The sequence below is a fragment of the Drosophila subpulchrella genome, chromosome 3R (assembly GCF_014743375.2).
Source record: "Drosophila subpulchrella strain 33 F10 #4 breed RU33 chromosome 3R, RU_Dsub_v1.1 Primary Assembly, whole genome shotgun sequence".
In the NCBI taxonomy this organism is placed as follows: domain Eukaryota; kingdom Metazoa; phylum Arthropoda; class Insecta; order Diptera; family Drosophilidae; genus Drosophila; species Drosophila subpulchrella.
In genome coordinates, this window is record NC_050609.1 from 18,140,726 (window position 1) to 18,154,130 (window position 13,405).

Sequence of the window (13,405 nt, forward strand, 5' to 3'; positions counted from 1 at the left end):
AAGCGATCCGGATACTTTGCCATTTTTATTTTCATTTCCCTCTTTTTCGCATTTTAATTTCATTGAGTTTATACAACAATTTGGCCCAAATGCTCACAGTTACCCTTGCTTAGATCTGGATTTTTGGTGGCTTCGGGGGTTCGAGGGGGTTTTAGCACCCCTTGGGCTCATGCAAAAATTCAAAGGACCCAGGATATGTGTCCTGAAACGCACTTGGCAGTGACATTTAATGGCATGTCAACGTCTGTGTGGCACGTTGGCATTTATTGATACGTCGCTCAGTTAACAAGTCGATAAAGTTTTATAGTCCATGGGGTCTCAGCTGCCGATAAATGGAAATGGAAATGCAATTGCCAGTTCTATACGATGGGAGGGAAGAAGGCAAAGACATTCTTCTACCTGGGAAACCCCTTCTTCCTTCGCCATATGGCTAATTTTCCAGCTTGCCTTCTAATTTCCCACTTTTCACAAAAACAAACTTTTCACAAAGCGCAGCCCAATGCAATTATCAAACTTCCGAGGGGTTGCCTACTGGTAAATTGATTAGAAGACTTTCCTCCTCTCACCCTCTTTTCACTCTTTTGTGCTATTTCGCAGGACTTTGGTCCCCCGGTAAAGTAGCTCAAATTGACTTTATAATTGCCGGGTGGGCGTGGCCATAACCGAATTACTACGCCCAGTTGGCCATTCAATGCGGTTGCCAGTTGGTCGATGTTTTGATCGACACGGGAATTGCCGGATCAACAACTGTGCAGATTTTGAGTCAATACAAATTTTAAAATAAATATTTAGCTTTTAATAAAATGAAGAGAGATTTAGATGTTTTTTGATAATTATGCAGTCGATCTTTTAAAGAAACTGATTTAAAACGCAAAAACAGACTTATGCGTTGCAGACATAACGGGGAAATTGTGACAGTACGGATGATTAGTGATATATCTGTAAATGAAAATGAACATAAATACTATATGGGCTAAGATATCTTTTTTAAGTTCAAGGTTGAACGATAAGTTCATTCCTTTTTTATTAAATGTTTTTAACATTTACATTTAACATTTTAAAAAGCAAATTTGTTGGTTAAAATATATAATAGAACATTTATTAAGCATATCCAACGTATTCTCATCATTCGATTCTAAGCCAAGTTCAATTAAAGATTATATTTTCTTTATATGTAATTTTGCGATTTTATTGATGGAAAAATTTAATATTAAGAACCAAATGTCTTATAGATTAATACGAGTACCTTAAAGTAAAATCCATGAATCAAAAACCAAAATATTAATCTAATTATAGAACCATCTGGGTTCAAGTAGTCATCTCTCACTTGAGTTCCGATTAAAAACCGGTTATTATCTCACCCAGTTTCTGGCCGACCGTTCCGCGAAAAGCCCTGCGTTTCAATGTCATTCATGTTTGCCAATTCCCATATCTATTTTGCCTGGGTGTGCGTTTGTATCTGCGAGTGGGTATCGGTATATCGGTATCTGTATCCGTATATGTGGTTCAAGGTTAACCGAAAAAATCGCCAAAAAGCCGATAATGAGCTGCACAAGCATATGTATGAATGGCTGTGGAACGGGACCGGCGCCCCAAAGTCTTGGATCTGGGATCTGGTTTTCGAACAGGTGTCGTCGCCAGCTGATAAACATCATGAATATTAATGCACACATCATAATCACCGGTTGGGGGCATTAAATCAAATGCAGCCCGTCGAAAGAGTCAAGTTCACTTTCACTCCATGACGCACTGTTGAGTAGTATCCCCCCATAGTATTCCCCTCGAATTTTGGATTTCGGTTCATTCGATTTCTTGTTCGATTTGCTCGTTTTTGGCCAATTTTGGTCAGTGGCCCACTGGCACTTGGCCACAACACCTGCGCATCGCATACAAATGGCTAGTGGATCGGCTCTTTTCTGGGCTTCTGGCTATTTTCGGACCCAAGGCAGACCTGATGAATGGCCTGGCATCGTTTTGGGCACCGATTTGGCTGAGTTTTGGATGGGCTGGCTTTTGGCAGCCATTGCATCACTGGGCCATTTGTTTTTTATTTTTTATTTCTCCTTTGAGCCACGTTTTGAGTGCACGCGAATGGCGGGTGAAAGCAAAGTGTGGCAATCAATGACGACATCAAGCCGAGGACCACTGCACCAGCGGGTTTGACCAGCTGGTCGATCGGCCGAACAGCTGATACACGCGGGCCAGATCGATAAGCAGTCAATAGGTGCACTCAAAAAAATATAGGGGACTTAAAAAAATGTTCATCATTAAATACCTTCAAAGATATATTGCATTATTGCCAAACGGTTTTATATACTTAAGAAAAAATGTAACAGATTAACCTACCCCAAATTGTTTAAACTTATATTAATGACAAAAATCTTAATGTTATCATTATGTAATTATTTTTAATCCAATGATATAAATTCCCATATTATATTTTTCAATATATGCATTCATGAAAAAAATTATGGAACTATGTCATAACGACGTTCCTATTCGCATTTCTTTATATTTGTCATAATACTAAAACTAGCTTTTTTTTTATAAATACTTTGTATGCCACTTAATCAAAACATATATAATGATCTGCTATTTTTCCAAGTTTTATTACTATAAAATGGAATAAAAGCTAATAAAAGTTGAATAGATTGATCCCTTTTGAAATTTTTAATGGTCACCATTTTAATATTTAACGATAAAGATGACTATTTTCCATGAGTGTTATGTTACACGATTTCCCGACTGAGTCAGCAGTACCTAATAATTGTTAGCAACCCTTCAGTTAAACTCAACAGCAGGGGTAAATATTCAGTAGTTTATTTAAATAGAAACATGTTTTTCAGACTTTTGTTAGCGAGAACTCGCATTCCGCACTCATTCACATACACGCTTAACCAAATAGTTGATGGCTGTTAGATAATTAGCAAAATATGTACAAATATGGTAGAGGTAAATAGATCTGAATCGGAGCCATGCCCACTTTAATTAGGCGCCAATTGTTCGTTCCCCGCCCGAAAACAGAAAAAATCTGATGTGACGTCAAGGCAATGGGGCCTGTTGCGTCTGTTGTTGGCTCTTTTTCCGCGGCTGCTGCTGCAAAACACTCTCTATCCAATCCGAATATTCGGCCACGTTGGTATAGACAGCCGGTTTCCCGGCCATTCCGCACTGGGTGAATCCGTAGCTGACCACCCCATGGGCCACCCATCGAGAGTGCTGCCGATCGAAGTACATCAGAGGTCCTCCGGAATCCCCCGCGCAGGTGTCCTTGGCGAACTCCCCACCGGCACAGATTTGCTTCGGTCCCAATCGCACCCCGTATCCCTCGAGGATCTTGGTGCAGTTTTCATTGGAAACGTAGGGAATGCGCAGCTTCAGTTTTATGGGACTGTGGATGTTGATGAAGTACTTGTTGACTGCAAGAAGAAAAAGGAAAAAAATTATGCATCTTAAAGATCTGAGATATGAGATTGCTTATAGTATAATTACTGATATTATATTCTCAAATCCGAAAAATCACTTAAAATATTATAAATTATTATTGTATAATATTCAAACGTCAGTTATGGTTATTATATATTATTATATTCGCAGATTGTATGAACAGCAGATTTCCCTGTTGAATTAATTCTGTCAATACCTACTAATGTTGCTCAGGAAAAACCCATGCCTTGGATTTTAAAAACTTCCATGAACAGATCAGTAAACAGAATTATTTGACACCTAATTGGTTCTTGTTTTTCCCCTTAATCAAGCACGCATTGTTTACTAGTTAAGTTCAAAACAAAAAAAAGCTTAACAAATAGGTATCTAATAAAATGCCTATGGATCTAAGGTATACCAAATTTTGGTGATATACTCACATAAATCCGTGCGACCCCAACCGGAAACGGAGAACATCTGACCCTCGGCCAAAGTCAGGGGCTCCGACTTATTGGGCAAACAGATGGGCATGACAAAGTGGGTGAAGGATACGGGATGTTTCAGCCGAATAATGGCTATATCATTGTATTTATAGTTGGAGAACTCCTTGTACTCGGGATGCACGTGGATCTTTTCGTAGCCAATATCCAAAGCGGCATCTGCGCAGCTCAAATAGTTGGGTTCCTCGATGCAGTCGGGTTCCGTTTTCACATTGAACTCCCCCAAACGCACATGCTTTCTAATCGAAAGGGAAAGTTCTTGTGGAGAACTGGGCATATATATTTAAATTCTACTTACAATCCTCTGCGATCGCGCACTCCTTCGCCTTGAACGCAATGGGCGGCTGTTAGGATATGACGATCATCTACTAGGGCTCCACTGCAGCCATAGTCATCTAAAAAATATGGAGAAAATTATTAGAAACTCTTATAAATTATTAAGGAAATAAACATTTTTTGATAAGATTTTTCAATGATAATTGAGGGTTTTTATTACTACCTTAGGACATAATTAAATGATCAATTACCATTGATTAACGTAAGCTTGATAATGAAAATTGCAATATTTCGTTATCCAAATTTTAATAAGTTTTTGTCAGTAAATAATAAAAAGGTTAAACCTTCATCTTAAATTTTTTTGTAATGTACTAAACAGTTTTGTGGACTCACTTGAGTTATAGACAAGCAGAGCCAGCCAAGGATACTCGTCCAGTTCGGCGATTTCGCCTCCGTAAATTCTGTTAGTTACTTGCTTTCCGCACTCGTTCAGTAAATTAAATCCCGAGCTTGGCTCTACTGTCTGAATTCTCCGCTTCAGTTTCTTCCGCTTGAAACGAGCAGTGACATCCAGAAATCTTCGGTACTCGAATTTGGAGAATTGCAGCACGGGAAATAGGTAATCCTGGCCATTTGCCGGGCAGCAAACGAGGGACTCATAAGAGCCCTCAGCCTCTGAGATTTTCTGCTCCACCTCGCATTGCACTTTCTTCAGGAAATTCACCTTCTCCGACGGCAAATTTGTGGAATTTCGCACCATAAGATACGCCTTACACCTACTAACTTCCAGGCAAACTCCCCGTTTGGATTCATTGGGGATATCGCACTCCTGAAGGGCCAGGAAACGGTAGAAACAGCCGAAGAGTATCCATAATCGAAGAACCGAACCGAGCATGGGGTATATATGATCTTGAATCACAGATACAATATAATACTGCCGATCGTCTTGGCAAGAAGAAGCGGCGGCAAAGGCTTACGAACCGAAACTGAATGGCAACGCAGTTTGTATAAGCGGAGTGCCAAAAAGCGAAAAACCGAAGACCCCGAAAAGTCGGAAGAGCCGAAGAAGATAGACCCCCGCCGGCTCTCCAGTCTTCAGTCTTCAGTCTACAAAAGCTCCAGCTCAGGTGTCAACAAATGAGCCCGCCCCCGCCCCATTTAGGCGGCGAAAAAAAACGAGTCCAAAAGTGCAGTAGTCGGCGGGTCGACCGATACCGATCGTCCGGATGGTCCGGTTATAATACATATTGCATAACCAACTCAGCTGGCCAGCTGGTTTCACTTTCGTTGAAGGTGAGAGACGAGTCGCGGCTTGGACAAAGCTCTGGCCATAATATACTGCCCACTTTTAGGGGGCTGTATCGAATTGATAAAGCTCCTGACTTTGCTTTTGTCCAAAGTCCAAGCGTAACAAAAAACACCTGCCAATACCGGAAGTTTTCTTGTGGTTTTCTACCGCCGCAAAAGCCACCAATTAAAACGCGGTGGCAATGTCATTGTGGCTCGAGACTGTTGAAGGTGTCGTATTCTGCTGGGAAACCCAAAGGTTCTTCGCAGCAGGTCACTCACCTTGTTGGGGTAACTTAAAATTTCTAGCTTTAATAGTTTGATAGTTTATTAAAATATAAATAAAAAACTTTAACAGGTAATGAATGTATCACATTTAGTATAATGGTCAATTGTCTAAAAAATTTATGTTATGAAATGGTAAAGGCAAAGATGGTATGGATATAGTATTTTCTAGTCCTTAATTAAGATATTTCTTTTGTTACTTAGATTCCAGCAAGTTCAGACCTATGTTCAAAGCTGACTGTATGCTATAAGAAATTAAGTTTAAACTTGACAACAGGAAAAACGCTATCTATGTATTTCCTTTTTAACTGCAAAAAAGCTCCTAGATTTTTGGAATGTGGTTTTATTGCATACTTCCAGGAGCTAAAGTTAGTTTCACTTTCACAGAGAAAATCTTTTATCTCGGGAACTTCTTTTTGAACAGCTATTGCTTATGGAATAAAAAAAGATCTGAAACTATTTTTAAGTTCTTTTAAACTTTCATACCCTGCGGGTATCAAACACCGGAGAAAATTCTTCATAGCTTTTTTCCCCATATCTTTTCTTTTAGGAAAGCATTCCAATGAAAGTCTTAAGAAAAAGTAGCATATAATATTAAAATGTTTGTATTTGTATAAAATATAAATATTCCAAGCGGCTACTAAAATCTAAGTTAGTTGCTATACTAAGCTAAGGATAGTAAAGATCACAATTTTCGCTTTGAACCTTCGGGAGGTTCAATGGCCTCTAGGCCCGCACATTCTGCCTGATCCAGATGTCGTAGGCAGCCACATTCGTGTAGACACCGGGCCAGTCCTTGAGGCCACACTTGTAGCCAAAGGAGACGATGCCCTCGAGGACCCAGGAGTCGCCTCGGAATCGCATCAGGGGTCCGCCGGAATCGCCATCGCAGCTATCCTGCCGGAATTGTCCGCCGGCACAGAGTTGTGTGGACTCCACATTGACCTTGATTTCCGAGAACCTCTGACGACACTTGGCGGGATCCACATAGCTTAGGGTGACCTTTTGCTTGACGGCACTACGGGCCATCTTCAGGGTGCGACCCCAACCGGCTACGGTGAACTGTTGACCCGGCTGACGGGTCTCAGCACCCACAGACGAGGGCAGGCAAATGGGTCGAATGTTATCCGAATAGCGAACATTGCGCTCCAAGCGAATCAAGCCAATATCGTGCACTTGGTTGATGGACTTTTCGCTGTATCTTTCGTGAACCCGGATCTCTTCGTAGCCCAAACGCTGGACCTCCGGCGAGCAACTTCCTCCACCTGGGGGGCAATCCACCGCCGTTCTTGTGTCATGCTCACCCAATCTCACCGAGGCACTGCAAAGAAATAAGCGAAAGAACAACAAATTAATGACCATTTAAGTCATTAACCACTAGAATTAACCTGCTAATTGGGGCTTGGCCAAATCGAGAGCGGAGCGAATTGAGAACCTGAATGACCCAGCTGGTGAATCATCAAAACTGGTTAGCCGTCTAATTAAGATTCTTGAAATTAGCCAAGTCTATGGACCTGGGGATCCCTTTAACCTCGTTTACTGATTTTTAGCCGGAGAATGCCGTCGGTTTTTCAGAATTATCACACAAATAAGCGTGAATAAGCCACTTTCGCCCACTGGGAGAAACTGGATTGGAGCGTAAATCTAAGCATTCATAATACTTAAACTTGATTCACCGGCTAGTGGGCTATTGAACTGCCGCCCATTCATGAATCGGAATCGGTTAGCCAGATCTATAGTAAACCCCCTAATGCTACAGGCACAAACATCAAACGTCATTTCTAAGATCTGGTTATTTGGGATCACTTAGGGATATATAAAAGGGGAAGATGACTAGTGTTTGCTTAGCGCCTCATAAACTGTCTATAGATCTGTGACAGATATTAATGCATAGGAATATTCCACTTTCTTTGATTTGGTAATGTCTAGACGAACTTGCGGTTAGAATATATCTACATAAGCTAAGCAAAACCGCAAAATATTTAAGTATCAAAATGAAAACAAGGGAGAACTATTGAGATTCACAATAACCTTTCCGAATCTTCAATAAATGATTGATAACATAACATAAAAAATGGATTTCTAAAGAGACAAGCCCACAAAGAACTTACTCTTGACTTCTTATAGATAAGATATACCCCTAAAAATACTCACAGTGATCCGATCTCCCGCTCGATTCTTCCCGTAAGACAATGGGCAGCCGTGAGGACATATCGCTGATTGATGAGGGATCCTGCACAGGCGGTGGACAGACCGTTTCCAGTTCGTCGGCGGTACTCCAGCAGGACCATCCAGGGGAACTCATTGAGATCGGTGTCCTGGCCATCGTAGATCCTGTTCCTGATGGCCACGCCCCCGCAGCTGGGCGGCTGGGGCAGTAAATTGGAACCATCACCAGTTGAGGTCTGCTGAACTGAGGTCCTTTCTCTGGCTTGCTGGTTATTTTGGTTGCCAAAGCTCCAAGGACGCGTTTCTTGACGGGGAAAAGCAAAGCTCTGTGGCCTCTCCTCCTCCCAATCGCCTCCAAAGCCATCGTAGTCGGGAAAAGAAGGAGTCTTCCGCTGGTTCCTCACATAACCCGTGTCCTGAGTGCAGCAGACAAAGGGTCGATTATCCGCGCCCATTCCGCAGGCCGAGTTCTTGATGAAACTCTTCTCAATATCGGTTAGTCTGGCCTTCTGCAACACCGAGTACAGTGTCTGACATTCATTAATGTGCACACAAAGTCCAGGCCTTTGGTTGGGGTTCACGCATCTCGAATCTGCAGAAGAGATAAAAATATTACAATCTGGTTCTCCAGGGGATGCCCCGAGATGCACGCGCCTCTTCACTGACATTCTTGCGGTTGAAGGTACTTTATTCTACAGATTGATCATGACACACTCAAAGAAACATCAAGATAATATCTTTCGCCTTGCACTTGATTATGAAATAAATATGTTTTTGGTCTCACATCATTAACTTGAATTGTAAAAATCATATGTATATGTATCCATATTTGTTGTATCATACATAAATACTTGCTAACACAACTATTAATATTAAGTGAATATTTTCAATTTATCATAACATCATACGAAAAGGATCCTTAGATTAAATAAGAACTCTTATATTAGTAATTTAAATTTGAAAAAATGTTAAGAAATTAGTAAGATGTCTTGAAATAGTATTAATAAAATGTTAAATGGCTTGTTATGTTTATATTCAATTGAATCGCACATCCAGTGACATTATTTGATAATTGCCTGGGTAATTTTCCATAGTAATTGGGTATTTTATCCTGTTTTTCTAAATGCAATCACAGCTTGACCACAATTACAAATCACTTGGCTTCGGGCACTGCCCACTTTGGATGTTGGCGCGTGCAATGTTCCCTGTTAACAGGTTCAACCGGCTCAATTAGAGGTGCACTTGTGCGTTTTCCCCTTGATTTGGGGGATTTTTCAATGGTCAGTGGACCGCTTAAGTCCACTTAACACTCACACTGGGCTCTGGCCTCGTGGGCAATCAGAATGCAAAGAATAACCGCCGCGAACACTTTCATTTTTGCTTATATTTCCTTGTTTATGAAAAATCACTTTCGAGTTGTATGGTGTCCAGCTGACCCGTTAAAACAGACTGTGAGATATCTGGAGTTGGTGCGAGCTTTTTATAGCCGCAGCTTCTCGGCTTCGTGGACCGAGATCTCTCGATCGGTTCTCGATCGCAGCTCTATACAGCGGGTTTATCAATAGAGCGTTACTGTTCTCCGTTCTGCGGTTAAATGTTTTAAATCTAGTGGCTAGTATTATTATGTGGTGTATCTTAAAGATGCGTGTCACTGGGTGACGCCCAAGGCTTTCAGTTCCAAAATATTATGCTCAAGAAGAGCTCTCTTTTTTGTTTTGGGTGCAACGAACTTAGGGAACCCAAGACCTCAAGTCAATGACATTGGCTAGGAATTCCTATCCACGTCACAAACTATTTGACAAATAGGAAGCGGTCTAATTCTACCAGTGTTACTCATGCAAAATACATGTTCTATATGAACTGGAATCGTTTTATGACACGACAAACTCAAGGGTATTTGTATCTAATTAGGTGCCTGCATCCCTTTAGGGGGTTTGCCCGTTTGTCATGCATCATCTCTCTGCAAGTGACCTGTACTCTCGTAAATGATATATAGCAACTATATCGTGCAAAATCCACCGGCGGAACAAACTCCGTCATTCCTCGGCTAGCCAGGTGATTTACCAGCTAACGAGGTTCTATCTACAGTGGTCGGCATATGTATTTTGACAAAATAAAAGTTAAGTATACTCATAACTTGAATTTACTTCTTGTAAACTATAGGCATCAATGGAAAGGTAATTTCAATGCCGTTTGAATGATACAATACATTTCTTTACCCATTCAGTACTTATTGAAAAGGACGAATTTGTGTAAATCAACTTTTAAATTTTTTTTAAAAACTTTTTTCCTCGTCTTGAAAACTTAAATTTTTTGATGCAAAAAGTTTCTTCAAACAAAAACAATAGTAACTGCAAAAAGAATTTTTCAAAAATCATTTTTCTTATATTTTTTATGAATTTTTGAAAATGCTTAAAAACAGGCATTTGAGCCATATTTTTCTCTTTTTCATACAAATTTTTTCCGACATTGTCACCTTCAAAAAATCATAAAAAATATAAGGAAAATGATTTTTGAAAAATTCTTTTTGCAGTTACTATTATTTTTGTTTGAAGAAACTTTTTGCATCAAAAAGTTTAAGTTTTCAAGTCGAGGAAAAAAGTTTGAAAAAAAAATTTAAAAGTTGATTTACACAAATTTGTCCTTTTCAATAAGTACTGAATGGGTAAAGAAATGTATTGTATCATTCAAACGGCATTGAAATTACCTTTCCATTGATGCCTATAGTTTACAAGAAGTAAATTCAAGTTATGAGTATACTTAACTTTTATTTTGTCAAAATACATATGCCGACCAGTGTACATATGTAAACCAGTTCCTAACGCGAAGAAGATTCTGAAAAATTTCCATAAGCGAAAGAAAAAGAGAAAAATATGAAAACTTACAGAAAAAAGAATTATATTTCTAATTAATAAGGGAATTCACTAATTGACTAATGAAATTGGTTTTTAGCTAGTCAAAAATGGTATAGGGTAAGTTATTAAAAATCATGCCTATTAATTGGTTGAAAGCGTGAAAACTGAGATACTATCTTTAATAAGCAAAATTCACTAACTGCATAGGGGACCGCCTGCTAGGCATGGTCAAAAATATGATTTTCAATCCAAAAATCCTTGGAAATATATAGTTATTAAGAATTCTTGGGTTTTTATGTTCTTTGTGTAACTTGTAAATGAACTTTGAATTTGCTTAATGCGCACAAAACCCAATGTTTCAGTGGCCTATCTTCCAATAGCAATCTTTGTGGTATTTAAGAGTCAGTTGGTGGCCGGAAATAACCACGGGATACATTTCGGACATTTGATACTTTTATCCATTTGATTTCGAAGGCTCAGAACCCGCGGCAAACCCTTTCTTTAATTTCCTGACATTTCCCTTTCGCTTTGCGGGTTGTTAACGGGATCAACATGTTACCGCAGAAAGGGTTGGCCTAGAAGAGTTGAAAGTTGAAAGGCAACACGCGGAAAATGTCAGCGACAGATAAACGGGGTCTTTGTGTTCCGGAAAAACGAGCCCCGGGTCAGGAGGTCCCGTTTCGCGAGGTCTAATTAGGCGTGGAATATGTAAAAAACGCAGCATCCTGCTGTTAAGTGAAGGAAAAAAATAGAAAAAAGATTTCAACCTGACAGCGGTGGGATTCGAACCCACGCCCTTTCGGACTGGTGCCTAAAACCAGCGCCTTAGACCGCTCGGCCACGCTGCCGCAACGAGGCGCCATCTGCCATCTAGTGAACAAAAGGTTCTACCAAGAACATTGCTTATTTTTCTAAATTTAGAACAATTCTATTTGAGTAATTGCTCACTGGTAATTGTGTTTGTAATTGCCTCACGCTAGTCTAATTTTTAACGTTAAATAGTACACTGTATTGCTAGGAAAGCATGGCGATGGCTTCATATATGTATATTCATTTTTTGCTTGATGGTATGTAATACCATAAGTATTAGTTATTATGACGATAATCTTCGAATGTATAAAAAAACATTAGTTAAACGTTAGACAGCTTTTTAAGGTCTAAAGACCCACAGACCATAACTCGTTTGCCAAAGTGAGGGCAGCCAATGACACAATTAATAACAATCACTCTTTAGCAGCTTAATGATTAATTCTTTGTTTCTGCATAAAAAGCAATTAGCTAATAAACAAAAAATATTTAAAATATATGTAGAACTAAAAATTAAACTAAAATAATTTAAAAAATAAATAGTCACAATAATAATATTTATTTTCGTAGCTTTGGCAATTTCACTTGGTATTAATGTTTTATAATACAATCTATGTATTTATGTACATATGAGTAGGGTGAAAAATATTTATTAACATAAAATAAACTCTTATAAACTCTTTATAAACTCCAACATAAAGTCTTAATAATTAGGAAAAAAAAATTTTTAATATAACAATTAGTTTTTAATTTTTTGAAAATGTTAAAAAGAGCTAATATAGTTTTAATTAGTTAACGTTCTGAGGCTTCACTGTAGCCTGGCTTAAAACAGATTTGTTTTTTCTCACCAAATTATTATTTTCCTCGGGTATGACATCTTATTCTAGCCATTAGAATTTCTTTAGTCTTTATAAGTGAATAAAAAAGAAAAAAAAATCCTGTGACAGCGGTGGGATTCGAACCCACGCCCTTTCGGACTGGTGCCTAAAACCAGCGCCTTAGACCGCTCGGCCACGCTGCCTGTGTTCGTTTCGTGTCAAATGCGCAACTTCAAGATAGCGGCTGTTGAGCTCGAACACACTACGTTTGTTGGCATAATTTTGGGGTTGGTTTCTGTGCAGTGTTGCCGACGCTTTCTCAAAAATAGTAGTTTAAAAGTAGTATTACTTAGTAAGCAAATAAGTATAGTCAATTTATGAGTGCTTTTGCTTAAGATACAGCGAAAAATTATTTAGTAAATTGTCCCACGAAGAACCAAAAAAAAACTTCACCCCTTAAGGAAAAACCATCTACTATCCATTTGCGTACTTATTTTGGCGGTAGTAAAATTTCCAAAAAAAGGCAGTAACAAAGGCAAATACTTTACGAGCGACATTGCCATCGAAGCGATTCTAATTCATTGACAAACGCATTTTGATTTTGCGATAATGAGAGTTGGGGTTCCAATAGAGGTTCGGGACACGGACACCTTTGACACAAACTTCCCCTGTTTTCAGTTATTTGAACCCCCTTTTGAGGTCATGAGGTTCCCTTACGATTTTAGCAATTCGCAAAGTTCGCAAAAGACGTAAAAAATATATCCTGTTGTTATTGTTGTTTGCCCTTCTTATAAAAGGTATTATGTATTTTGAATAAATTGCGAATTTTTTGTTAAGTTATTATTGTACTTAATAAATAGTCAAGTATCAGTATGACTTCTCTTAAAATATATTATATTCTTTTAGTAATGGAAATAATAAGCAAAAATTTTTAACACCTTAAACCATTTTAATGTTTGTCTAAAACTTTGTTTAAATAATT

General features: G+C 39.0%; 2 protein-coding genes and 2 non-coding genes across 4 annotated transcripts; all 4 read right to left on the minus strand.

Moving 5' to 3' along the window:
- Positions 1-2,897: 2,897 nt before the first annotated feature.
- LOC119545650 (phenoloxidase-activating factor 1) lies at positions 2,898-5,154 on the minus strand. The gene is made up of 4 exons (XM_037851375.1): positions 4,596-5,154; positions 4,225-4,321; positions 3,867-4,165; positions 2,898-3,419 (listed from the first exon to the last, which is right to left on the minus strand). Exons 1-4 carry the CDS (start codon positions 5,095-5,097, stop codon positions 3,043-3,045), a joined length of 1,275 nt encoding a protein of 424 aa, XP_037707303.1. The 5' UTR covers positions 5,098-5,154; the 3' UTR covers positions 2,898-3,042.
- Positions 5,155-6,363: 1,209 nt separating this feature from the next.
- Positions 6,364-9,389, minus strand: LOC119545651 (serine protease 7). Its single transcript, XM_037851376.1, has 3 exons — positions 9,258-9,389; positions 7,929-8,535; positions 6,364-7,095 (listed from the first exon to the last, which is right to left on the minus strand). Exons 1-3 carry the CDS (start codon positions 9,316-9,318, stop codon positions 6,501-6,503), a joined length of 1,263 nt encoding a protein of 420 aa, XP_037707304.1. The 5' UTR covers positions 9,319-9,389; the 3' UTR covers positions 6,364-6,500.
- Positions 9,390-11,566: 2,177 nt separating this feature from the next.
- On the minus strand, positions 11,567-11,646 carry Trnal-uag. The gene has a single exon. It is a non-coding gene; the product is annotated as a tRNA-Leu (tRNA).
- A 900-nt stretch (positions 11,647-12,546) lies between these two features.
- Trnal-uag lies at positions 12,547-12,626 on the minus strand. Its single transcript has one exon. It is a non-coding gene; the product is annotated as a tRNA-Leu (tRNA).
- Positions 12,627-13,405: the final 779 nt, after the last annotated feature.